Source organism: Chionomys nivalis, chromosome 3 (assembly GCF_950005125.1).
Source record: "Chionomys nivalis chromosome 3, mChiNiv1.1, whole genome shotgun sequence".
NCBI classification, from domain to species: domain Eukaryota; kingdom Metazoa; phylum Chordata; class Mammalia; order Rodentia; family Cricetidae; genus Chionomys; species Chionomys nivalis.
In genome coordinates, this window is record NC_080088.1 from 8345109 (window position 1) to 8372262 (window position 27154).

A 27154-nucleotide genomic window follows, 5' to 3' on the forward strand; every position below is an offset into this window, starting at 1 on the left:
TCTCAGGGCAACTCAAATGGCACAAGCCTCCAAAAGAAAACTCCAGCTGTGTGACCTTGGGCATGGCCGTTAACTGAATGAGGCCTCTCTCCGTTGTAAAAAGAACGCACTACTGATAGGCACTGACACAGAACCTTGGCACCGAGATTAAATGGCAGACTCACATGTCTTTTTTTTTTTTTTTTTTTTGGTTTTTTTTTCGAGACAGGGTTTCTCTGTGGTTTTGGAGCCTGTCCTGGAACTAGCTCTTGTAGACCGGGCTGGTCTCGAACTCACAGAGATCCGCCTGCCTCTGCCTCCCGAGTGCTGGGATTAAAGGCGTGCGCCACCACCGCCCGGCCTCACATGTCTTGTAGACCCTGGCACACGGAAAGTGACCTACAAGTGTTAACCACTACTCCCTCAAACTCATTCCCTTCTGTAATTACCAAGCTGACTCAAACCCACCACCCATGCAAGCCCTTCAAGAAGCAACATGCACCCTGCTTGACACCATCCCTCCTGAATGCCATCGTGTCCCTGCCCCACTTCCTCAGTATGTCCTTCTTCCACTGCCTGATACCTTCAGCCTCATCATCCCCAGGGCCTGAAGCCATGCAATCCCTGATCCCACTTTTTTTCACACCCTTCTGAGTGCATACTTAGAATGCTGCCAACCTCCCCTTAGGAACAAAATCCTAACTCTATAGGACCAGGTCTGTGTAGTGTCGGTTGCTTTCCCTAAGTTCCAGCACGTTGTCCTCCAGGGGGAGGTGACAAAACGCGTATGTCCCAGAGGGTCCCTTCTTTCTCTAATTCTGTTTTTATCTCACTCGTCATTTTCTCCGGGAAGTCTTTCCGAACTTCCAGTCCGATGAGTCAGGTCCTCTTGTTTTGATAATCATGCGCTCCTGTGTCTGCCCTCTCCACTAAAGTGAGGTTTCTGCAACAGAAAAAAAACTTTCATTTTTCACACACCCAACCAACCACGTTGGGTCACGCTGTGAGAACTCGAAGAAAGTGGATCCGAGCAGCGCTTCTACCGAGAACGAAACAACCGGGTTTGGGGAGATTAGCGTCAGGGGTTCGGGAGCCCAGTCCTCGGAGGCCGCTCAGGGCTTTCTTTCTGCACGTCCGCATGGGTGTCCTTGCGGGCACACAGCCGGAACCCAGGCAGTTGGGTGAGCGCCGGCACGGGTGAGGACGCGGCTGGGAGTTTAGGAAAATGCACACGCTCGCCCTCCGCGCTTTGTTTGTTGTAGCAGCGGGGCGAAGTCCTGCCCGGGCACGATGGCACCACACACAATGCACCCGGCGAGCCCTACAAACCCGCGCTCTCCGCCGCCACCACCGGCGGGAAGGCGCCCGGCGTAGCGCCGTCACACGCTGGTTCCCCGGCGCGCGGTGTGGGCGGGGAGTGGGCGGAGCCAAGCACGAGCGGGGCGGGGCCGCGCGCAGGAAGCGCTTGGAGGCCAGAGCTGTCCCAGGGTGCTCCGCGCGGCGTGCACTCGGGTCGCTGCCGCCATCCTGCTGGCGAAAGAGAGGCGAGAGACAGAGAGGCCCGCCCGCTAGCCGGCCCGGCCAGTGTGGGCCAGTGCGTGAGGGCGCGGGGGGCCGTGTCAGCGCGACGCAGAGCGCAGCCGCCACCGCCAAACGGACATGTTGGAGCCCCGCGCTGCCGCCACCTCCCTTCCCTTCTCCGGCGCACGGGACTGAGCGGGGGCCCGCCGCTTCTGACTGCGCTCGACCGGCCCGGCCTCGCCGCCTCGGCCGCAGCCCCTTCCTGTTCGGCCTCCGCCGCTCGTCGCCTCCCGTCCTCCTCCCCCCCACGCCCCAGGCCCTGCCGGCTCCCGGCCCTGCTCCGCCGCGGCGCGAGGTCTATGTGACCGGCGGGCCCGGAGCAGCCGCCGCCGCCGCAACGCGAACATGGACGCCGTCAACGCCTTCAACCAGGAGGTGAGGGGTGCTCGGGGCAGGGCTGCTCCGGGCCAAATGGGCCGCTTCTCCCGCTGCCCGAGGGCTTTTCGAGGACCGAGTCGGGGCGGAGACGCTTCCTGCCCGGGGTTCCGGGCCTGAAACTGAAGAGAGGTCGCGGTGGGGGGCTGACCCCGCGCCCCTCCCCCGCCATGCCCCCTTCGCCCCCTTCCGGCCTGCGCCTGCTCCGGCTCCTCCAACGTGGCCCTTGTGCTCTCGGCCCGGTTATCGGCTCGGCGGGGCCGAGATCCCGCCAGGGGTTGCAGCGGAGCGCTGGCGGGAGGGCGGACTTAGGGGCCGGGAGTTCCCGCGGGTTGGGGGACCGGGGCGGCCGCGGCCGCCAGCACTCTCCTGTTGCTCAGGCCGCCCGCGCGTCGGCCGCTGGACTCTGATCCCGGCTAGCGGAGAGTTCGAGAGGGTGTCTACCCTCCTCCTGCCTCCTGGCCTGACACGCTCAAAAATAAACATAGAGAGGTGGTTCCTTAGCCTCTCGAGTCTGGAACGTACCCTTTCTCAACAACGTGACACCTGAAAAGTTGAATGGGAGAGCAGAGTATTTGCCCCGCCGTAGTCGGCGAGAAAGGCTGCGAGAGTCTCGGCTTGCTCACCCTTGCACTCTCCTCCCGGAGCACTTAGTCCTCAGCTCCATTCTTCACGTGAAAACCCCCAAAACCGGGAACAAAGCTGCCTGCCGCCTTAAAGCTCTCTGATCGTCCCAGGTGCTGCTTTGGGAGCATAAACTTTTACCGTCTTATTTATCTGAATGGGTTTGGGAGGAGGAGACGACCATTGATGCTTTAAAACGCAGTTACAGACTGGAAATATTGTGGGTTGAGTTAGGTTATGTTTCCCGTTTCAAATACTAAAGATAAACCAGCACTGAAGAAATCTGATGTCATAGTTTAACATGTGTTGATGTGGTGTCAGAACTTGCTCCATCTCACGGTAAGATTTCTGTGGCTGAACTTGCAATAGGATTGAGGTGTTACTCCCCTTTCGATTTGTAGTGCCCTAATAGGGGGCCCTCCACTTAATCCCGCAGTTGAAAATATTTATTGCTCTACAGACTGTCCCGTCCCGCTACCCGTACCTCAGTTGATGAGTACATCACAGACTGCAGCACTGGCACATGGTGTTAGAAAGTGAACTGAGGAAGTTTACTAGGTGTGATTTTTCAAAATAGCCAAATAATATTTCTGGAATTTGGATTCCCAGAATATTGGTAATAACGCTCCAGATATTCCAGAGTTAAGCGTTGATTTTGTGGCATTGCCTGGGACATTTGCCTCTTGGAGGGCAGTGTTTCAGTTCTTTTTCCCACCCCACCCCCATGGAAGCAGGTGCCTGGCAAACTGTTCTTGGATAGATGGGAGCTTACACAAATGCCATAGTCGTTAAGATTTCAGGCACACCTCCCAAGATGAAAACTAACTTGTGTTTTTAATGAACAAGGATTTTTAGTATGCTTTTAAAGGCCAGGAATATTCAATCCTGATTTAAGGTATTGTGGAACGTGATATCAAGTACTTTGTTAAGGTAGCAACATTAACCTCTGCATTTAGGCTTTGTAGAATACCAGGAGAGTGGTCAACAGATTAAGACTTAATGGCTGCTAAACCTTCTAAGGATAATAGAGTTTGAAGCTTAGAACGGATATAGCCTGAAACTACAATAATTGCTTTGAAATACCAAACTTAGGGATGTTTGCACATTGAGAAGGGGAAATGGTATTTTGACCTTTTAAATGGCATTATGAGCATTTTCTCGTGTTCATTTTCCTTTTATTCCTCGTCTTTATGAACTTGAAGTCCAATTTGTTAGGCGTATGTTTCCTCTGCCAATTCTTTCTGCTAAATTGCAAAATAAAACCTAGTTCTTCTGCCTTTTTGATTTGTAGTACTTCTCTACTATTTCTCCCTGTTCAGAAAACGTTATTGACTGGGTCCTTGTGGTATCGACTCTCCCAAATCTAGTGTTGTTTTAAACATGCTCGCCTGTTCTTTGTTCAGTTGTGTCTTTAACACTGAGAAAAAATCTCTTTTGTCACTTAGGGGTCTATCTGATAGAACTCTAGCTAAGTTTTTCCTTTGGGCTCTGCGTGCCCCGGAGATGTCAGTGAGAACTTAGAAGGAGAAGGAACAGTGTCAGTTAGGGTTTCAGAGAAAGTGAGAGAGACAGTTTGAAGGGGCAGCAGGTCTGCGATGTGAGAAGTGGTTTGACTCTGGGAGCTGCCGGAAAGTAAGGATGGTAGTTTAGAGGGTCATGTTTCATGTTTAATGCATTTGAATGTCATGTTTAGGCTGTGGGGAATCACTGAAGATTTTAAGTAGTACAATAGCAAGATTGTATTTAGCTTGTAGTGGTGTGGTGCTTTGTGGAAAGGCAGGTGTAATTCGGGAGAGGCATGGAAGGATATGGGCCAAAGGAATTCATGGACCTTGGTGTCTAGTAGTTGTGTAAACACCTTTGTCCATGTGTTCTGTATGCTGAGGTAGTGATGGTTCTAGCAGTACAAGTGGGTTGTCAAAAGTATGTTTAGCGGAGATCAATGTGGGTTTGGTTTTGAAATAGGTTAAGTTGCTCTTGTGTGGAATAGTAATGGATGTTTTTGGCAAGCAATCCAGCATGTAGTATTTAGAGTCAGAAGTAGCCAAAACAGGGACAGTCTCTCTCAGGTGGGTGCTTTATTTAAAAAGTAACATATCCTGACCTCTCCATTTATCTATAATTTTAACATCTTTAAGGTATAAAAATAATATAGAAAACAATTTTAAATGAAAATATAAGTTATTTTCAATTTTAAAAAGTCCCTTTTCTCATTATCCTCACCCAAGTCTTACTTTCAGCAGAGACAAGCAAATGATGGAATCTGAACCTGTGAATGATAAGACAGAGTCTGTGTTTGTACTTCTGTTGCTTATTGTGCATATTCTTAAAAATGCTCACGAAGTAGTTCTACAGAGAGTCCATGCTGGCTGATAAACTGCAGTAAGCTTTGTTGAGTGTGTTCCTGTGCACATCCACTCTGATGACTCCTTTAGTCATAAATGTGAAGGACCACAGCAAACTGTGTTTCAGTATTTAAACTGGGCATACAGCATGGGGACCATTGATGCAGCTACAGCCGGAAGCTCTGTTGAAAAAGCTCTGAATGAAAAAGGAACTCAGACCACGAAAAGGGCTTTCTGAGAGTTTTAGCAGTATACAGTGCTGCTTTGCAGTGAGGGAAAAATGAGTAGTTTAATCCTCATTTTATATTTAAAGTCAGACAAGTTAAGCTGTGAATATTTGTTACGATGTACAATGTTCTACTGTCGGTCTTAACTCTGCACTTAGGGAGCTTGCTGCCCCTTCCTCTCCTCACTGTAATTGCTGGTCATGATTGTTCAGTGGAATTCAAATCTCTGATGAGGCTATTCCTGTATTTTAACCTGCAGTGTGAATCATTCTTTTTTGAGAGATCTGACTTAAAAAGAATTCAAAATGCTTTTATTGTGTGAAGGGATAGATACTATTAGTTTGTTATTGTATCTGACTGCAGGATGCTGTTATCCTGGGGGGGCGGGTTGGATCCTTTTACAGCTTGCTTCTGTTCCCTATTCTCTTTTCACGGTAAAGAAGGAAAGCTGGCTTTTTGAGCATTCCAAGCATTTAATCCCTAATGTTTGAGATAAAAATATGTTCTTTTTTAACATTTTTATTTTTATTTTTATTTTTTTTGGTTTTTTCGAGACAGGGTTTCTCTGTGGTTTTGGAGCCTGTCCTGGAACTAGCTCTTGTAGACCAGGCTGGTCTCGAACTCACAGCGATCCGCCTGCCTCTGCCTCCCAAGTGCTGGGATTAAAGGCGTGCACCACCACCGCCCGGCCTTCTTTAACATTTTTGTCAAGTGTTTTATTCTAGGAAAAGTTACCTACATAAGTAATAAGTTGATTTAGAGATAAATTTAAGAGTAATAGAAATGTTTCAGCTGGGTGGTGGTGGTGCATGCCTTTAATCCCAGCACTCAGGAGGCAGAGGCAGGTGGATTTCTGTGAGTTCAAGGCCATCCTGATCAACAAGAGCAGGTTTCATGATAGGTTCCAAAGCAACACAGAGGCCCTGTCTTAAAGAACAAAAAAAGAAAAAGAAAAAAAAAGGTTTGGTTTCTAAATACAGTAAAACAGAATTGGGGATAATCTATACCTAATCATAGAAAGATGGCAATATTGTGGTTTTGTTTCTTTAAAGCCAGAAACAAATTGTAGGTCTGTACACATTTAAATCTAATTTTAAATATACCTTGATAACAGTTTATTATATACTCTGAAGCATTTGTGTGGCTTGCAGATTACATTCCTTGCTTTATAGTTAAAGCTCTTACTGGTGTGTTTATTTCCCTTACCATGTAGCCCTTGCTCATTGGTCTGAAAAGCAGTGAAACTCGGGGAAACAGTTAAGAATTGGAAAGTAGGGTTGTTTTTATCAGGGATAAGTGATCATCGGGCTTATTAAAAATGGACTATCCATTTACCTCTCGAAAGTTCTCAATTGTGTTTGGATAATTGGAGCATCTTGGTATAATCCATGTGATCACTAATCCTAGATGGACAGAATAGTTGACACTCAATGTAGTTTTTCCCCCCCAAACATCTGTTTCCACAGAATCATTTTCAGACCTAATAGATACTTGGATAAAAATGACCAGAGAAGAAATTTGGCTGGGCATGGTGGTTCATGCCTTTAATCCCAGAGGCAGGTGAGTCTCTTGAGTTTGAGGCCAGCCTGTTCTACAAAGTGAATTCCAGGACACACCTAGGGTTGCACAGAGAAATCTTGTGTCAAAAAGAAAAAAAAAAAAAACCACAAAACTTTATACACATACATAGATACATACCAGTTACAGGTAAGTATCACAGTGGAAAGTATGGTTGGTTAGTACCTAATCTGTCTTTTTAGAGTTGTAAAACTTGCTATGTATTGAAGCAGTATATTAAAATTGACTAGTGAGGGGCTGGAGAGATGGCTCAGAGGTTAAGAGCACTAACTGCTCTTCCGGAGGTCCTGAGTTCAATTCCCAGCAACCACATGGTGGCTCACAACCATCTGTAATGAGATCTGGTGCCCTCTTCTGGCCTGCAGGTATACATGGAGGCTGAACACTGTGTACATAATAAATAAATAAATCTTTAAAAAAAATTGACTAATGAAAACTCGAGAGAAATTGGGGTTCAACCTGAAGATCCAAAAAGCAAAGCAGCCACTTACTGGCTTTTACCTCAATCTCAGTTCGAAATGGCAGTCCTGCTTCCAGGAATCTCAGAATGAGACTGACTGAGAACTGTCTCCTTGTGGTTTTTAATCTTCTCTAGGGCTGGGATTAAAGGTGTGTGTTACCATTGCCTTGCTGTGAGGCTGACCAGTGTGTGGCTGATTTACTCTCTAAACCCCAAGCAAACTTTATTTATTAAAATACAATTGAAATGCCACAACAGTGTATTAACTGTCACAGTGGTTGTTAATAACATAATAGTATGCTAATCTCTTCAGGTTTTAAGCTTATTCTATCAGTGGCTACTAAATTGAAGCTTTACATATTTTTGTTCAGTAGACAGTTAAATGACTTATCTTACCTTTAAAGAAAAAATGAGTTGCATAGTTGTACATGAATGAGTAGGTGAAGAGGCAGGAAGTCCCTGGTTGCCAGTAGGAATTTGTAAAAAGCCTACTTGACAGTAAGATTGAAAAGTCCTAACGTCATCTATGTGTACAGCATTGATTTTAGTGTTGGTTGTCATCTTGGTCAAAAAGTTACCCTTACTGGGGTCTGCGGGATGGCTCAGCAAGTGAAAGTACTTGCTCTTGAGTGTCTGGTCATCGGGGTTCAATCCCTGGAGGCTAAGTAAATTTGAAAAGAGTGAACCAAGTCCATAAAGTTGTCTGGCCTCCACATATGCTCCACACATCACACACATTTGTTTTTTAATTCACTGATGATTTTCACCCCAAAGGCCCATGTCTGCTTCTACTGTGTTTATTAACCACTACACACGTCTACATAAATTCCCGGTTGCTGCTTGTCATTTAGTAATGACTATCTGCATAATTTTTGTTTATGAACCTTTAGTTTTAAAGCTTAATATTCACAATATATTTGTTCAAAGCTGCTTCTGGCTCTTTGAGAATAAATATATTAGAAGCATAATCTTGGGGAGGAGGCATTCACATAAGCAGCATAGTCTGAATATTGTTCAAGCACACTCAGGTTTATTACAAAACTGGAGACACCGAACCCAAGCAAACCTCAGTTCTCTGTCCTCTTACTTTGAAAGTGAATGCATTTGAACTGGCAGCTTGAGGTAGAGAAGTAGGTATTTCCTGATGAATTTGCACTGAGTGAATTCATACTAAAGGCATTGAAGTATTGGTTAATCTTAGCCGTAACCACTGCACTAGTCTGTAAGACTTACAAGTCTCCATGAACGAGATACTAGGGTGAGGAAGGGGGTTATTTTATTTGTGATGTTATTATTGCAAATATATAATGGTAAAAGAAAAAAAAAACAAAGCTTTATTGTGTTTAGACCTGATCCGCTATATCCCATGCTATTCCCCTGGTGTCGTGATCTCTCTCTAAAGTCTGCTATTGTGTTAGAGAAGGACTTACCAACTTTGCAGTCTGTCATCACCCTCTGAAAGACTTCAAGTCTTTCTGTACTTTATCATGAGGTTTCCATTTTGTCTTTTCCTTATTCTTGGTCAGCATTAATTTTTAACTGAAGCAAAATTATAAAACCCTACCTATATAGGGTGTTACTACATTATTATTATTATACATGTCTTTTAAGTTTTTTGTATATTTATAAGTATTTGGCTTGCATGCATGTATTGCACCATGTACACAGTACTGGCGCAGAGGCCTGTTAGATTTCCTGGAACTGGCATTACGGGTGGCAGTGAGCCACCATGTACGTACTGGGAACTGAACCTGGTTCCTCTGCTAGAGCAGCAAGTACTCTTAACCATGGAGCCATATAACTCTTAGGAAGCAAGGTATTTTTTAAAAATTAATGTCTAGGCTGGGGAGGTGGCTGAATTGGTATAAAGTGTTTGCTATGCAATCATAAGGACTTGAATGTGGCTCCTAGGACACACATAAAAGCTGGGTTTGGTAGTGCATGCCTGTAACCCTAGCACTGGGGAGCTGGGAGCATGAGGATTTCTGAAACTTTGTAGACAGCTAGCCTTGCTGAACTAGTGAGCTCCAGGTTTGGTGAGAGGCAAGCTCTCTGAAGTAAGGTGGAAGGCATGTAATGTTAACTTTTGACTTCCACATACGTACCCAACACACTTCATTCATTGATATGAATGATTACCTGCTGTGTGAGCTGCACCTGAGACTGGAGTTAAAGACCGTTGTGAGCCACCTTGTGGGCACTGAAAACTGCATACCTTTTTTCCCTTTGCAGTTTTGACTGGCTTGTAACATTGCAGCCTAGACAGTTTTTGTGCTTGCAGCGTGCTTGGCTCTGCCTCTGAAGTTCTGGGATAACATGTGCGCCACCATTGTGACTGTCCAGATTTTTATAAAGTCCCACCGGTGTACAGTATTCTAAAAACCAGTGAATTGTATATTCTTAGAATGCAGTTTTGTTATATAAATTATATTTCAAAGCTTTAAAAACTCAAAAATGTTATAACGTGCCATTTCACTGTTTTCTTGCTTCATCTGGTTTTCTGTCAGATTAAAAAGATATCTTTTAGCCAGCTTCATGGCTTTATAAATCCTTTGATGATTCTGAATCTAAAGTTTATTCAAAGGGTATCTTTGTTTTTGACATGATATTATAAGAAGTTACCAGAGGAGACACTTCGAGGAAAAACAGGAGTGGGAGATACTGTGCTTGCTCATTAAATATCAGCCAGGTGCTATAGTCAATGTTATATATCTGTCTAAATGCTTTAAAAAAAAAACACTTTAAAACTTTGTTTTTTTTTCTAGTAAAATGACTTTATATCCTTGAACCAAGTATTTTTCTCTATCGAAGTCTAGGAGGAAATACCTCATGAAAATATTTCTTCATAGGTAATTCCTTGAGATACTAGTTCAAGTTCACTAGTGAAGCTAATAATAACTTGATCTTGAAACCTGGTAGTAGAACAATGGAATGGGTAAAACGTGGACATTTTAAGAAATTATTATGTTGGGTTGGAGAGATGACTCAGAGGTTAGGAGCACTGCCTGTTCTTCCAAAGGTCCTGAGTTCAATTCCCAGCAACCACATGGTGGCTCACAACCATCTGTAATGAGATCTGGTGCAGAATACAGTATATGTAATAAATAAATAAATTTAAAAAAAAAAGAAATTATTATGTTGTATGATGGGGTGTGTGCAGGTGCCACAGTGTGCATGTGGAGGCCAGAGGCTTGGTCATAAATACCTGTAGTAGGAGGACACAGGCCTGCTTTTTGTCCTGGATGCCCAGCTCCTGGCCTCCCGCCTAATTTAACCCCCAAAATAACCACACAGAAATTGTATTAATTAAATCACTGCCTGACCATTAGCTCTAGCCTCGTATTGGCTAACTCGCACATCTTGATTCAACCCATTTCTAATAATCTGTATATCACCATGAGGTCGTTGCTTACCGCAAGAGATTCTAACCTAAGTCCGTCTCAGGCCGGAGATTCATGGCGTCTACCACACTTCCCTTCTTCCCAGAATTCTGTTCTGTCTACTCTGCCTCTCTAAGTTCTGTCCTATCAAAAGGCCAAGGCAGTCTCTCTTTCTAACCATGAAAGCAACACACAAACAGAAGAACCTCCTACACCAAACGCCTTTACTTGCTTACCCATCCTGCCAGCAATTCAGTTGTTTGCATTTTGATGCTTTTCATTGAGACATTCTTAAGGTCATTGGTTATTTTATAATTCTCTTTTGAATGCCTTGTCGTAGATTCCCGTGCATTACTAGAAGCATCTTCTGGCACATTTCTTGACTGTATTTTGATGAAAATGGGGGTTAGGAATGGAAAAGGCCTGGCATTAAAAACTGGGCTTAAATGGCTAAAATCCTGGCGAGGGAAGTGCACTTGACTCTGAAGTGAAAAAAATAAATGCAGGATAGATTTTTGGAAATTGTAGAGGAGGTTCTCCAAAATGAAGCATAAATTGGGGGTATAGTTTAGGGCAGATCATCAGAAATTACTTTGAAAACTAATTTTTACATTTATGTGAGTTTATTTTGTAAAATATTTCTCTAAGGTCTAGAATTAAGGAATTTGATGCATTTGTGGAAAACTGATAAGTGGAAAGAAATGTAGGGAGGAGGGTTCTAGATGCTTGGGTTTAGGGAGGAGGGTTCTGGAGGGCATTATGTGTGGCTTTACTGTAAAAGTGTCTGGTTTGAAACGTGTGGAAATCTGAGGACTAGGTTTATAAACAAGTAGGTGGGGGAAATGCACTATTTACAGCAAACTAAAGGCCTTGGGTTGGAATGCATCTCGGTGTGAGAATTCTTGCCAAACATGGAGTCCCAAGGGTGGTCCCTAGTACCAAAAACAGAAGGAAGGGGAGGAAAAGAATTCAAGACATTGCTCATGGGAACGATACAGTAATACAGTATCTTTTTCCTAGTTATTTTAAAGTTTTTCCTGGGCTGGAGAGATGGCTCAGAGGTTAAGAACACTGGCTGCTCTTCCAGAGGTCCTGAGTTCAATTCCCAGCGACCACATGGTGGCTCACAACCATCTGTACTGAGATCTGGCGCCCTCCTCTGGCATGCAGGCATACATCGAGGCAGAATGTTGTATACATAATAAATAAATAAATCTAAAAAAATTTTTTCCTTATTTTTTTTTAAAGATTTATTTATTTATTGTGTATATTGTGTTCAGCCTCCTTGTATGCCTGCAGGCCAGAAGAGGGCACAAGATCTCATTACAGATAGTTGTGAGCCACCATATGGTTGCTGGGAATTGAACTCAGGACCTCTGGAAGATCAGCCAGTGCTCTTAACCTCTGAGTCATCTCTCCAGCCCAATTTTTCCTTTTTGTAGTTTAACTATTTTTCTGTTTATGATAGGCCCGTGTACATACCTTGCTCTAAGCAGTTGGAAGAGGATTGGTTTTAACATTTAGGCTTCAAGGGACCTGACACAAGAAAATGCAATTTACACAAAAATAAGATACCAGTAATTAAAAGGATCCTTCCTTTAATACACAGATGTCAATAAAATACATTTAAAACAGTAGTTTCCCATATTTGTGTTATATATCCACAAAGTTCTGGTAAGACTTTAAAGAGGTTTTTTTTTTTTAATTGTAGTTTTAAAAAGTATTATTAAAGCTTTCCAAATATAGCTGGCAATATATAGCTAAGTTCAGTATTGCAGCACTACTACCTTCCAGAATTTCCAATCAGTGTAAATTGTTAACTTCAAATAAAATTTATTTCACTAACAAGTCATACCTGATACTAGTGACTCTCTATAGTTGGCCTTTGATTGATTGATTGACTGACTGACTGACTAACTAGTTTTGGGTTTTCAAGATAGGTTCTCTCTAATAGCCCTAGCTGTCCTGGAGCTCTTACTTTTAGGTAGACGAGGCTGGCCTTGAATTCACAGAGATCTGCCTGCCTCTGCTGGGATTGAAGGCCTGCACCACTCATTTAATTACATTTAAAAAAGAGACACAGCATATATCTGTAACTCCAGCACTCAGGCTGAGGCAGGCAGAACTTTAATTTGAGGCTATCTTCAGAGCTAAACCTTGTCTCAAAAAGAGAAGTTTTTGTTTGTTTGTTTTGTTTGTTTGGATTTTCGAAGGTTTCTCTGTAGCTTTGCACGTCTCCTGGAACTAGCTCTTGTAGACCAGGCTGGCCTTGAACTTACAGAGATCCACCTGCCTCTGCCTAGTGTTAAAGGTGTGTGCCGCCTCGACCCGGCTGCCTCTGCTTTGTATATGTGTCTTAGACCCAAATTAAATTAATTTCTAAACCCATTAATGTAATGTTTTTCATTTTGAAACAAGTGCAAATTAGGGAAATTTAAATTAGAAAATGAAAGGGAAATGAAATTATCCCACTAAATGTTATACCTGTTCATTTTGAGTAAGGTGTTTTAGTATTTCTTTCTCTTCTGTTTACATTGGGATTTTTCCCCTTTGAAGACAAAGTCTCAACTGTGTTTCCCTGTGTAACAGGAGATTGTTTTATTTCTTTTCTGGGTAATAACTGCGAGAACTTTGGAAGCATTTCATTATTGCCTTGGGTACATTTCTGGAGGTAGAATTTGTTGAATATTATAGGGTCTTATTTGTTTTTTAGTTCTGTTATTATAACTTCATATTTTTCTGAGGAATTGAAAGGCATCAGCTATGTCTCACCACCTTTTGGCTTTATGCTGGACTCACCACTATAGATAGAAGAAGAATTATAGTTCATTTTAATTTTTATTTGAGTTTTGCTTGATGGGGTTGCTCATTGATTTATTGTTTATTGACGTTTCCTTTGTTAATCGAGTTCACTCTAGTAGACAGTTTCACTGTCTTTTGAATCTTTTTTAGTTGTATTCACGGAGAAAAGGCATGTGCCTACTGCACATGGGGAGGTCAAAGGACTTATCTGCAGGACCCTTGAGTCTAGGGCATCAGACTCAAGTCCAAGGCTTAGCAGTAAGCACTTTTCCTTGGGGAGCCTTCTCATCAGCCCTGCTCTTGATGGCTCTGTACACCAGAGTCATCTTTCAGTAGAACAGCATAGTAGTTTGTTTTTATTGTGCTTGCCTTCCCCAACATTAGGAAGAGTACTTTCTCAAACATAGCTTTCAGAAATGTGAAACTGTCAGAAGACACTGCACGCTACCCTTCACCTAATGGTTCTAGCAGTAAGTTTTGTGGAATTGTCTTTGGGTCTAATTAGCTGGATAAGCATTTTTTTCCAGAAATGATTGTTATCTTTTATTAAGAAATGTCTGTGTCATTTTATGTTTATATTATTAAACATCCCAGTTGTGTTGACTTTAGTTTTTGATTTGGTGTGAATTAATGTGTCTGATACACTGAGTCAATGTACAAAAAAGGAGAAAGAGTGGAATTGAATGCTCTTGATGCCTGTGCTCACTGGAAGGCTTCAGCAGCTGTCTGTCATTCTAAATGTCTATGTGGCTCTTTTAGAAGCCTGTGGGGGTTAGAGGACAATTTCCAGGAAAGTTCTTGCCTCTATGTGGTTCTGGGGATCCAACTCACTCAGTCTTTGGTGACAAGTGCCTTTGCCATCTCACTGGGGTTTCTTGCTTTTTTTGCTTTTGTTTGTTTGTTTCCCTTAAATTTTATAATTAAATGGAAATAACAGGACTTGAATCAAAAAGTGCTTTGTCATCTTGGAGTTTATATAATAGGAAAGGAGAAGTAAATTTGAGAAAAACAAATTTTTTATGTTTAAGGGAAAGAGGTTGGGCTAAGTTTCTTTGGAAAGAAACGCAGGAAGGAAAAAGTACTTAAGGAATTTAAGAATTAAAGAAATGTTCAAGGTGCTGGGGAGATGGCTCCATGCTTACAGTGCTTGCTGTGGCAGCACATCCCAGAAATCCTGTGCTGGAGGGCAGAGGCAGGTCCTGCTCAGCTAGTCTGGACAGTTAATGCCCTCCGCATTCAGTGAGAGACTCTGTCTCAAACAGGCAGTAAAGGACAGTTGACTTTGACCTCTGGCCTCGGTGGCACACACACACATACATGAACACGTACACACCTTTCTTTTAAAAATTAAGAGTGGGACTGAAGAGGTGATTCAATGTTAAGAGCATTTGTTCTTTCCAAGGTCCTGGGTTAGTCACAGCACATACATGGTTGTTCACAGATGCCCATAAATCTGGTTCTAGGACGCCCATGATACATGCTAATGATACCCATAAACATTTTAAAAATTAAGACTGCTATGTAATTTGTTTGTTTGGTTGGTTTTTTAAGACAGGGTTTCTCCGTAAAACAGTCCTAGCTGTTCTGGAGCTCACTCTGTAGACCAGACTGACCTCAAACTCATAGAGATCACCTGCTTCTGCCTCTTGAGTGCTAGAATTAAAGGCGTGCGCCACCACCGCCCAGCAAGAGTGCTATGCAATACCTTATTTATGTTCATTTCCTTGATAGCTTAATTTTCAGAGTAGAACTTGGAGAGTCTGTGCCAGTTCTTCCAGTTCTGTTTCTCTTACTCTTACAAATATCTAGTCATTGCTAGTTACCAACCGTCGGAACTTTCTCAGTTATTAACATGAAAAAAATGTTTTCTCAAGTGAAGACTGCTTAACAGTTTTTCCCGTTGACTATGACTTCATCCTGAATCAGTTAGAAAAATAGAGGTCGGATGAAGTTATCAAGTAGTTTTAATAAAGAGCATTAGGACCATCAGTTGAGGTCATCCTAGAAATAAGCCCCCCCAATATGACTTAGTCTAAGGCATACAAAGTGAGCACATAAAGTGAGATAAAAGTTGACCTAAATAGATAGACTGGAGAGACTCCTAAAAACCCAGCAAATCACCATGAAGATGGGGTTTTATGGGAGGTGATGATGGAAAGCAGTCCGGGGAGTAAGTTAATCACAGATGTTAACAAAGTGGATGAGCACTGTTTTATTTAAAGCAATAAATACGCCTCTCTTGTATTTATTGGGTGCCAACAGTGCGATTCCTTGAACCTGGGGCTGTTGTTACCTTATGTATCAAAAAACTGGGGGTTGAATGGTCTTCACATGGAGTGTTTATCCTGGGTTATCTGAGGGGGGGCCCTGTATAATCATAAAGGGTCCTTATCCAAGAATGGCAGGAGACAGAAGAAAGAAAGGGCAAGCAAAGATCAGAGAGGGAGAAGGCACTGTGTTGTGCCTTGAGGGTGGAAAAAGAGGCCGTGCACATAGGCATGTGGTCAGCCAGGAGAAGCTGAAATAGCAAGGAATGGATTCTACTTGAGTCTCCAGGAGTGCAGCCCTTCTACCATCTTGATGTTGGCTAATGAAAGTCTGCCTTCCAAAATTCAGGGCATGGTGGGCACATGAGAGATCCCCACTTTGCCTGAGGCTGAAATGTAGGTCAGTACAAACAACACTGCTGTAACCACTGGTACTGATTGATGAAGAGTTACTAACTAAAGTCTTGGTACTGTTGTATTTTCACTGTAAAAGATTTCTCTGAGTGTAGCATTTGTGTACTATCACATCAGTATAAAAATAAGAGCACTTGGCTCTGCAAACTTGAGGATTATGTGGAAAGCTGGTAGGATTGTGTAAGCATGATTTTGACGCTATTGCCGTGGTGAGTGGAGACAGGAGCATCCCTGGATCTTAGCTGCAGATTCACTGAGGGATCCTGTTTCAGGAGAATAAGGTAGGGAGTGGCAAAAGAGTGTTCTGTGACCTTTGTGCTGTGCCTACTCTCTCTCTCTCTCTCTCTCTCTCTCTCTCTCTCTCTCTCTCTCTCTCTCTCTGTCACCCCCACAGTCACATGCAGGTACACAAACAAAACTGGTCATTTTTTAAAAATTGAAAACAAGATTTTTTGGCTGGAGAGATGGCTAAGTGGTTAAGCGGTTAAGCCTTCAGAGGACTTCAGTTCAATTCCCAGCAACCACATGGTGGTTCACAGCCATTTGTGATGGGATCTGGTGCCTTCTTCTGGCATGTAGGCGTACATGCAGGCAGAACACTATACCTAATAAATAAATTAATCTTTAAAAACATACCAAGATTCTCAGGGCATTGTGTTGCTCGTTTACTCAGTGCTTATATGCCAGGAGTTAGGCTTGGGATATATGTACATTGCCTTATTTAGTTTTGACAACCTTAGGAAGCAAGATGAACACTATTAACATGCTTTTTTTCAAATTAAAAAAAATCTTACAGTTTGGAATTGTTAGTTAGAATGACATTTATGAATGATTAAGTTCATGTGTATGGAATTATGTTCATGCTGTTTGTGCAAGTACGTTGGGAGATGACACCTAATCAGATACGGTTGGATTACCAGAAAGCTGATGCCATTGTCATGAAAACAGGTTATTAAGCTGATTAGCTGGCGGTGGTGGTGCATGCCCATCACTTGGGAGGCAGAGACAGGAGGATCTCTGTGAGTTTGAGGCCAGCCTGATCTACAGAGCTAGTTCCAGAATAGCCAAGGCTACACAAAGAAACCTTGCCTCAAAAAAACAAGCACAAACACACACACAACCCTGAGAGAAAAAGAAGAAAGCTTTTGATCCCTTGCTTTCCTCTCTTTGTGCTCACTCATTGTCTGTCCTTTGCCATGAGATGCCATGGAACAAATGTGTTCACCAAAGAGGGACACCTTGGACTATCCAGCTTCTGGAATTATAAGGAATTTCCTGCAGCATCTGGGAGATTGCAACATGAGAATTATCTTCAGTTCGAGTGAGGCCCTGGGTAAAAATAAAAGTTCCTTAAAAATTACATAGTGGGCTGAGAATGTAGTCGCCCTGCACACCGTTTTAAAAATTGCCTAGTGTGGAGTATTCTGTACAGTTACAGAAAACTGAGACATTTGCCAAGGTTTGTGTGGTTAGTAGAATGCCATTTGCTTTATCTGATCCACAAGTGTGAATGAATTCCAAAAGAAGCATAGTCTAAATTCTTGTGTTCTTTGTCCTAAGTCTGTTTACCAGGCAGGGCAAGGGATGAGGCTGAGGAGTGGTCTTTGTGTCTCAGGCTAGCATGAGAGAGGATCATGTCACAGGTAGCCTTTCCTAACAGTTGATAGAACAGAGAGTAACTCAGGCTGGTTGGTGCAAACGAACATTAGGAAAGAGAAGGAACCTCCTCATCCTGGTACTTTTGAGGTCTGCTGTTATCAGTGTAAGAGGACTTCATGGCTCCTCACCCTTCTTCATGGTGGGCTTTTCCCATTGATAAATGAATGGAAATGCAGGCCTGTTGGGGAGCGGGAGGAAGCTGTACCAAATGATCTGTGAACACTCACTGCTCACAGGTAGGTAGCATTACAGACTACAGATTTATTTAGAGTCCAGTCTTCAAACTCTTAGTCCCTCAGTGTCTGGTGTTTTTCCATATTAGACAATGTTGGAATAACAGTTTTATGATTTTCACGCTTTGTGTTTTAAATTGGTTCTTTTTTGTTTTTCCCTTGAGGTTTGTTTGCCAAGACTGAATATTGGTTAGAAATAACCAGTCTTGAGTTTCTTTTCTCCCCTCCATTTTAACATTTAGGCTTTATTTTTCTCATTTTAAAGTGCCTCCCCATCAGTGCTTTTCTAGTTTTTAACCACAGTCCACAGGAAGACTTATAATTTACTCTTAGAGTTATGTGTTAAGTGCCCACAAGCGAAAGTGCAGATTTTGTGAAATAGGTACATTTGACTCAGTACTACCTCAAAGTTAATTAGTTTTGCCTTTAAAATCCTGGAACTGTTCCAGAGGGTGAGGCTTCTCTTGGCTGTGTGTTGGGCAGTGCTGGGTCCTGTGAGTGGTGGTGTGCAGGCAGCCTGCTCAGGCTGCTCAGTGTTTGAGAATCTCCCATCCCACCACCATGTGCTTGAACATTGTTGATCTCATATCTCATTTGTAAGACAGGCTTCTTTTTCTCTTGTCATTATTCCCTAAATAATGCGTCTTAACACTTATTTTTACATAGTACTTGCTATGTATTAGATAGTATAAGTGGTCTAGAAATGCTTGAAAGTACACCAGAGAAAATGCAGCGTCTATGCCATTTTCTATAAGGGACCTTAGTGCGGAGCCAGTGACACCGGATACGTGCATTAAGTGCATTAGTTGTGACTTCAGCCTGTAGCTTGGAACGCAGCACAGTACTCTGAACTGGTTCCAAGGTGTCCTGGTAGTAAGCTGACCTCCTGAGCATCTGCTTTCCACTAGGTGCTGCATTAATGATTTGATATTTACATTCCACACTTAACTTTTCTTAAGTAAGCAGAGCCTGGCATGATTTCCTTTCTCAACATTAGCCGAACTTCGTGGGCTGTTAGTTGATTATTGGATCTCTGTTCTGACCGAGAATAACAAATTATGAAAAGTCAGGACTATAATCAAAGTTGGGGATTGTCACAAGGCCAGCCTTTTTAAATCTGAGAGATTCCTCAGGCAATACTGGTGACCCTGACAAATTATTAAATTGCAACTTGGCTCTAGATGAGGAGAGGAAGGACTAAGTAATAAGTCATTTACTTTAGATATGAGAAACTTCTTGTAAATAGAAAGAAAATAGATTAATAATTTGTTACTTATTTTTATACACTTCCTATTTTGAGACAAGCTCCCACTAAGTTACCTAGGCCGGCCTTGAACTTGTAACCTCTTCCTTAGCTTTTGAAGTAGCAAACATCATGGACTTTTGTACTGGGTTTGGCATAATTGATTTTAATTAAAGAAAACAAAATCGAGATTGGTACATGTGAGGAAGGGTGGACATAAATACCGGGAAAAGAAAAAAGACAACTATTAAGGACAATTTTAGATAGTTCCATTTAGGAGTTGAATTAATAATAAAATAACCTTTAAATCTCCAATTTTGAAGCATTCCTAAAGTGTTCTTCCTCCAATTAATATCAAATTCACAACCCTTAAGACTTAAGGAGGGTTGTTAAAGCAGAGTCAAGGTCCCTGGGAACCTTCTGCTTAACAGTTTACAATATAAGCTAGGCATGATGCACACATGATCAGCCAGCACTGAGAGGCAAAGGCAGGTGGGGCTCTAATTTCAAAGCTAACCTGGTCTACTCATTGAATCCATGTCAACCAGGGATACACGGTGATATCTTGTCTCTAAATAAATAGTTTTGAAGATGGTCCTGCTGCTTCTCTCTATGCTGAGTTCAGTAATGTTTGAATTTTTGAGTGAAAAATTAACTCCCCAATACGTTTCTGTTTACATACAATCCTTATGACTGAAAAACTCGTGTCTGGGGTCTGCAAGGTAAGTCAGCGGGCAAGGGCTGTTTAAAGGCTTTAGAAAACCTGAATCTGTCCCTGGTACCAAAAGTGGAAAGAGAAAACTGACTACCTAAAGTCCTCTGTTGTCGGACCCCTCTTCCCCCCCCACCACATGTACCATGATGTGCTCACACCTGTATTCATGTCACATAAAAATGCACATTAATGAACAAAAGCTTCATGTCCTATATGAAAGAACAAGGTTTGGTTTGTGTTCTTAGCCTCAGAGTATCTTCTGATAGTGCTAGGTGCTTATTTGAGTTTTAAGATTTCACTTTGCTCTGATGTTCGTTGTGCAGCTCATTGTACTTTGTTGTATTTCTTAACGTTCAATATACTCTGGGTTTCCTTTTAGCACAAACTCTTTGGCTTTCTTTGGAAGATACTTGTTTCAGACATGGACCTGTTAGTAGTGTGTTAAAGATCCATTTGCACATCTTCTGGCTGTTGAGTGCACAGACCACATTCTCTTTCATTATCAAATGAATGCAACATTCAGGGAGGAGAATATGCCTGCTTGGCATGGGTTTTTTTGTTTCTTGAACTCCCTATCGTGGTCAGTGCTCTCTGCATAAATGTAGTTGATAAACAGCATTGGATGCACCATTAGGAAGTGTCGACTTCAGAAAAGACTAGATTTGACCACTTCAGTTCAGATTCACTTCTTGGGCATCACCTAAAATGTGGAACCTTTCTAATAAGAGTTATGTGAAAACAGATCTTAAAGGCAATGAGGTCACCCTGCTACCTTATGCATGCTAGATATGAAAGTAATGCTTTTCTTTTTTAGGCACCTCTTGTTACTCATTTGCCCAAATGTTGACTGTTGGTATATGATAGCCTGGGCTTTTATCTTTAAAATGATAGTGATGGTTTGTTTTTGCTTGGAAGAAGTAGCAGTCTTGTACACTCATTAGGCTTTATTTTAAAAGAAAACAGTGACTTGCTTACTGTTGACAAGACTTAACATGTGCAGTGAGATTCACGTATGAACTTTTCTGCAGCCCTTTCTCTGTTTTCAGTTACATAGATGGGAGGAATAGTAAATGTGTGCTATACGTTTATGAATCAGTTATAGAGTTTTTAAGTTGAAATACTTAAATTTGTCGTTGTTCATTGATTTGATTAGCTTCGCTCATTACTGTGTGCTTTCTACTTTTCCGTTTAGTGTTGTTCTCAAGGAGAACATTTTTGAGACAGAGGGTGGGGAGTTTGTTTGCACATGCACACAGCCAGTAGAGGGGACTGGATCCCCTGCGGCTAGAGTTAGAGACTGTTGTGAGTCCTTCTTTTTTTTTTTTTTAAATCTCTTCAGAAAATGAATTTGTATGTGAAATCTTAAGTTATTTCTCCCATTTTCTTAACATGTATAGAAATTGTCTAGCTTTTTCTGCTTAGAATATCTGAATCCTATATTAGCTATATCTAGCATCCCATGCCTTTTCTATGTGTAGGTACTCACTATCCCTAGTTTAAAGAGCTATGAAATAGTGAGTTTTTAGGACACGCTGCCAGGTAGGGCTGCTTACCCTAGGAATAGACTTGTTTCTTAGACTGGTGTTTATGTCTAGTCAGTATGGTATGAGTAGCACATACACACTTGAAACATTAATGTTAGCTGGAAGGAAATGGAGATAGCTCACGGGAGGTTGATGCTGCTCACAAAACCCTGAAATGTGCTTGACAGTCATTAGACCGCTCTTCAAGTGAATGTTACCTAAATAGTGTGTGAGTGAGTTCTGTGGACGTGTGTAGAGAGGACAACCTCATGTCTTTCGGCTCCTTTGAGGTTACTCAGTCTTTGTGCTGCAAAAAAATCTCCCCAGGCATGGGGACTCTATCCTTGGCTGACCTGGAGCTCACCGAGGTCTGTCTATCTCTACCTCCTAAGTATCTAGGAGATTAAAGGCTCACTGTCATACCCAGGCCTCATTTCCTCAGATTTTTTTCTAAAAAAAAAAAAATATTTATTTATTTATTTATTTATTAAGTATACAATATTCTGTCCGCATATATGCCTGCAGGCCAGAAGAGGGCACCAGGTCTCATTACAGATGGTTGTGAGCCATCATGTGGTTGCTGGGAATTGAACTCAGGATCTTTGGAAGAGCAGGCAATGCTCTTAACCACTGAGCCATCTCGCCAGCCCCTTCCTCAGATCTTAAACTGCTTAATCTCAGGGTTTATATTTATAACCCTTTCGGACTCGATTATTAACATCTTAGTTGAATTTAATTTATTGAATGTATAGAAATTTAATTTGGGGGAAGATCAGTGCGTGTTTGGGGATCAAGAGGTTACCTGATTGCTGTAAATAGTCCGACCATGAGTGCTGGGCCAGGTTTCATGTGAAGTTTAATTCTCACACTAGCATCACAGATACTTGGATCTTTTGTAATGGCGTTTTAAATCTGTTACTTGACTTTTTACGTGTTTGTCTGAATGACCTTAAGGTTATTGAAAGTCCTTCAAAGTCTCAATAAAGATTTGGAATTGAAATTACACTAAATATTGATAAAATCACACTATTGCCAGACTCCGTCCAGAGGAGGTGTGTTGTTTCCCTTCACAATTTTTTGGTTTTTTGAAAGACTAGTTTTGTAACTTTTTAAATGTTTTTGCCTTTATATTCATACTTTTCTTCTTTTCTACGTGGTGAATAGTGTATAGAAAAGTTGCTGATGTTGGACGTGTAGCCAGAGTGACAAATTGTAGCGACAAAGGCCGGTGGGTATAAATATCTTTGTAAAATGGGGGATTGACCCCTGAATTGACCTTTATTTCTTGTTTTTTAAGCTTTTTTCACTGATGGACATGAAACCTCCCATCTCTAGAGCCAAAATGATTCTGATTACTAAAGCTGCTATTAAAGCTATTAAGGTAAGAATATTTAATTTGGAAATACTTTCTAAGTGTTTATTTGTTATTGGCAGGAGTGAGGGGCATGTCAAGTGAAGTGCTTTGTGAAGCCCGTTCTCCTCTTCCACCTTGATGTGGGTTTCAGGGATCCAGCTCAATTTTCTGTGACAGACACCACACCCACTCAGCCATCTTGCCAGCTTCGATTTTGAATTGTTTAAAATATTCTTAACATCAGAATTTATCTCATGAGGGCTGGAGAGATGGCTCAATGGTTAAGAGCACTGACTGCTCTTCCAGAGGTCGTGAGTTCAGTTCCCAGCAACCACATGATGGCTCACAACCATCTATAATGAGATCTGGTGCCCTCTTCTGGTGTGTGGGTATACATGGAAGCAGAATGTTGTATATACATAATAAATAAATAAATCTTTAAAAAAAAAAAAAGACTTTAAAAAAAAAAAAAAGAATTTATCTCATGAGTTAACTTTTGCCGGAGCTTTGTGATTATACTATTTTAGTCCTTACAAAGCAGCTGTGAGAAAAGTCAAAATGTGGGCTTTGCGAAATGAAGTAAGTTAGTTACCCGAGATGACATTTTAGTAAATGGCAGTTTGGAAATGTTTTACTCATGTGGCGATAACAAGGTACTTTGCTTCAGGAAGGTTGGTCAATTAAGAAAGCTCATTCATTCTCTTTGGAATGGAGTATGTTGTTTCTGTTTTGATTAATTCCTTTCTCAAGGTTTGGTTTTGTTTTGTTTTTTTGCAGTTGTTGATTTTGAACTATTTCTAATGACTCTTTGAGTTAATTGCTAAATTTTTAAATTAAAATTTTTAAGGATTCGAGTACTCTCACTAGCTGGGGATGTAGAAATGTATAACCTGGCTGTGGTTTCCCCTTCTCTTTCAGCTTTACAAGCATGTTGTTCAGATAGTAGAGAAATTCATCAAAAAGGTAACTATTTCATTATTACCATGTTCATTTATGATATATATTCACATGTTGTATAGATTGAGATTGGATGTGTGCTCCTAAAAACACTCTAGAAAAAAGTAGTTACTGGGGTTGGAGCCATGGCTCAACAAGCTAAGAATACTGAAGGCTCTTCCAGAGGACCTGGGTTCGCTCCTAACACCCACATGGGTGCTCACACTCTTGTATAACTCCAGTTTCAGGGAGTCCTATGCATTCTTTTGGCCTCTTCAAGCCCCAGACATGCACATGGTACATAGACGAAACTCTCATACCCATAAAATGAATGTTTTTTAAAAAAAAACAGTAATTGAATTTTTTAAACATGGAAGTTTTACAAGGTATTTTTTCATATTACTTCCATTCATTGAATATTGTAGAAAAGCTTGGCGCTCCGCTTCTGTCATACCTGGCGACAGAATTTGTTGTCTTTGTGTTGGGACCTTTCCCCAAGCCTAAGGGCCTGCCTGTTTCATACCTTTTGGCCTATCCACTCTGTTGACATTTAATTCTCCTGTGAGTTTTTCAGATGAAGTTACTTTTTAATTTAATTTAATGAAATTACTTTTTTTCCCTGACTTTTCCCTGTTGCCATCACATTAAACTTTTTTAGTTACATGGTTGTAGCTTGTCTTAAAATATATCTAATTAGCAGATCTTTCTCAGTAGTGTCTGAGAATGATTTCAGACATCTTAATCAATTGATCTGCCTTGGGGTCATGAAATGCAGAGTAGCTGGCTTTGTCAGTTAGAAGCTTCTTGGAGCAGCAGGTCAAAGTGCAAAGAAGTAAATGGGGAGAACATTTGGTTGCGTGTATGCTTTGGCTTCCAGTTACTACAGTGTGTATCTGAGTCTGCCTAGTTTTAATTTATGTGTGTGTACATTTGTAAGGAAAATGGACACAGTACTGGTTGTTGACGTACGTGCCTTTCCTACTGAAATATTATAAACATCTACAAAATAACCCTCTGTGTGATTATTACTGATTTACTTAGCCAGTAAATAGTTATTTTTCATTGAAAATGCTTCAATAGCTAACCTTAAAGGAAAACATACATACATGTTTTCTTTAGCATAAATTCTTAACGGTCAAAGAAGGCTTTATTTTTGTTGCTGAATTGTTTTCCCAAAGGGCTATACCTTTTCCTACAGAAATGCCTGTAGTCTTTTGTTTTTCCTTTGTCCAGTTTATAGACTCAAATGACCCTTTTACTTTTTTTGTTTTGTTTTGTTTTTGTTTTTTTGAGACTGGGTTTCTCTGTAGCTTTGGAGCCTGTCCTGAAATTAGCTCTTGTAGACCAGGCTGACCTCAAACTCAGAGAGATCCGAGTGCTGGGATTAAAGGCGTGTGCCTCTGCCCAGCTCCTTTTACTTTTTATTTCTCTGGTAAACCTAACATGTTTAAAGTATTTTTTAGTAATTTCAAAAGGTGGAAATTATAGAATCAGAGATTCATTAATAATAACTGAATTTGTAGGAAAGTGGAATGGTAATGGCCTCTGGAAAGTTTTGGAGTGGAAAAGGAAGTCAAGGATCTGGGGGCAAGTCCTTGGAGTCTGAGTTAGTAAAGAATGTAACTGCCCCTAGACTTGAAGTTTGACAGCTAGTTAGGTGGTGGAACACTTATTCTACACAGTAGACGATGGGTGTGTGGAGCTGCATACTTGTGAGATAATGGGTGTCAGATTTGTTTTGGGTCTCCCTTTAGGGAGGTGGGGAGACAGAGTTCTGCTCTGTAGTTCTGGATGGCCTAGAACTCCCTAAAGTGGAGCACACTGAGTCTCCTACATCCCTCCTGTCTCTGCCTCTGGGGTGCTCGAATTAAAGGTGTGCGCTACCACACTCACTGGTTTTCCTTTTCTTAGACTAACTGTGTACCTTTATCGTTGCAGTGTAAACCAGAATACAAGGTTCCAGGATTATATGTCATTGATTCCATTGTGAGACAGTCTCGTCATCAGTTTGGAACTGATAAAGATGTTTTTGGGCCAAGGTTCTCTAAAAATATAACTGCTACATTCCAATATTTATATCTTTGTCCATCTGAAGATAAGGTATGGTTAATCACTTCTAAAATTTTGCATTCTTGTTGGATTTATTTTATTTTTATGTGTTTAGATTCATGTTATTTAAAGCCTGTTGTGTTATATGGAAATATCTTCATGTAGTAAATTCCTGAGTCTTAAGTTTAATTTCTCTGCAGTGGTCATTTCCTAGTCTGGCTTCCTTGTGAAATGGCAGATTTACATGGTCTTTGCACAAGGACTTTTCTCATGTTGAATTGCAGAATCTGAGAAGAGCAGTCATTGCTGGAAGTGTGGTATGAAGAGTTGGCTTAGTGGTAGGTCTGAAGTTTTGGTTAGGCAAGGTAAAGTTCTGAGATCTGCCAAACACTGCACATTACTGGAGAAGGTGTGGTTAGTGTTGAATGTTCTTACCATAGTGTAAAGAAACCAAAGGGTTTGTGCAGAAAGCACTGTCTTTAAAGACAATATCACTAGCTGTGCAGGGTGTCACATACCATTGATCGTAGCGCTTAGCAGGTGGCTGCAGGAAGATCTGCTAGGAATGGTAAGCCTGAGCTACAGCGGTGTCCTTGGATGAGGAACAGCCCTGTAGTGGAGAGAATACTCCTCCAGTTTGCTACTTTTTCTAGAAGGTTCAGAATTGTTCTTCCCAACATGCAGGAATGTAAGTGATATTAATCTGCAGTAAGACTGCGCGCGTGTGCAGTTTCACAGTGAACTGTAGAAAAAAGGAATATGACAGTTACACATAAGTGCTCTGGATAGGTGGGAATTGCAACAATTTTATTGAGTACTCACATAACCTCATGCTTTAGCTTCCCTGAATTCTGAAAGAAAATATGAAGCAGAAGGAGACGTGAATTTAAGTTTGATCAAAACAGAGAGAAAGAATGCTTACTTCCTCTCTCATGTTCCTCTGTTAGACTTGAGACTCAAAGAAAACCCTAAGGTAAAGGCCAGCAGACATGCAGGTTTAGTTAGGAAACGGCCCTTTTCCGAGGCATCTTTTTTGTCTGCCATTACTGTGGCCTACTTTCTCAGCGCAAAATCCTGGGTACAATACTCAGTAATGAAAATGGAGACAGTTTACATAAAGAGGAACACTGTGGGTATTAAGAGTCTGTGTGTATGTATATTCTTAGGCTCTTGAAACAATAATTTTATAAAAAGATCCCTTTGAATAGGAGTTAAAACCTGTACCCACGAATAAGAAAATTTTGTTTGGGTCTCCTTCATATTTTCTTGGCCATAAAACATCTTTTTCTTGTTATCAGCCACTTTCTTAAAAACTGGTTTTTTTTTCATTGTTTTTGGTGCTGTGGTGTTGGGCCTCAAATTTGTAGTCTTCCTTTTTTGAGTGCTGGCATCACAAGCGTGTGTGACCAC

The 27154-nt window shown here is 41.5% G+C and overlaps 1 protein-coding gene across 6 annotated transcripts in view; it reads left to right on the forward strand.

The window, feature by feature from the left end:
• Nucleotides 1–1486: 1486 nt before the first annotated feature.
• The window catches only part of Scaf4 (SR-related CTD associated factor 4), a 57120-nt gene continuing 31452 nt past the window's right edge, over nt 1487–27154 (forward strand). For all 6 annotated transcript variants that reach the window (XM_057764296.1, XM_057764300.1, XM_057764298.1 and 3 more), the window contains exons 1-4: nt 1487–1935; nt 22703–22786; nt 23678–23722; nt 25634–25795. In XM_057764296.1, the coding sequence (XP_057620279.1) occupies nt 1906–1935; nt 22703–22786; nt 23678–23722; nt 25634–25795 (321 nt within the window). In that variant the 5' untranslated portion in view covers nt 1487–1905. The remainder of the gene's footprint in view (nt 1936–22702; nt 22787–23677; nt 23723–25633; nt 25796–27154) is intronic.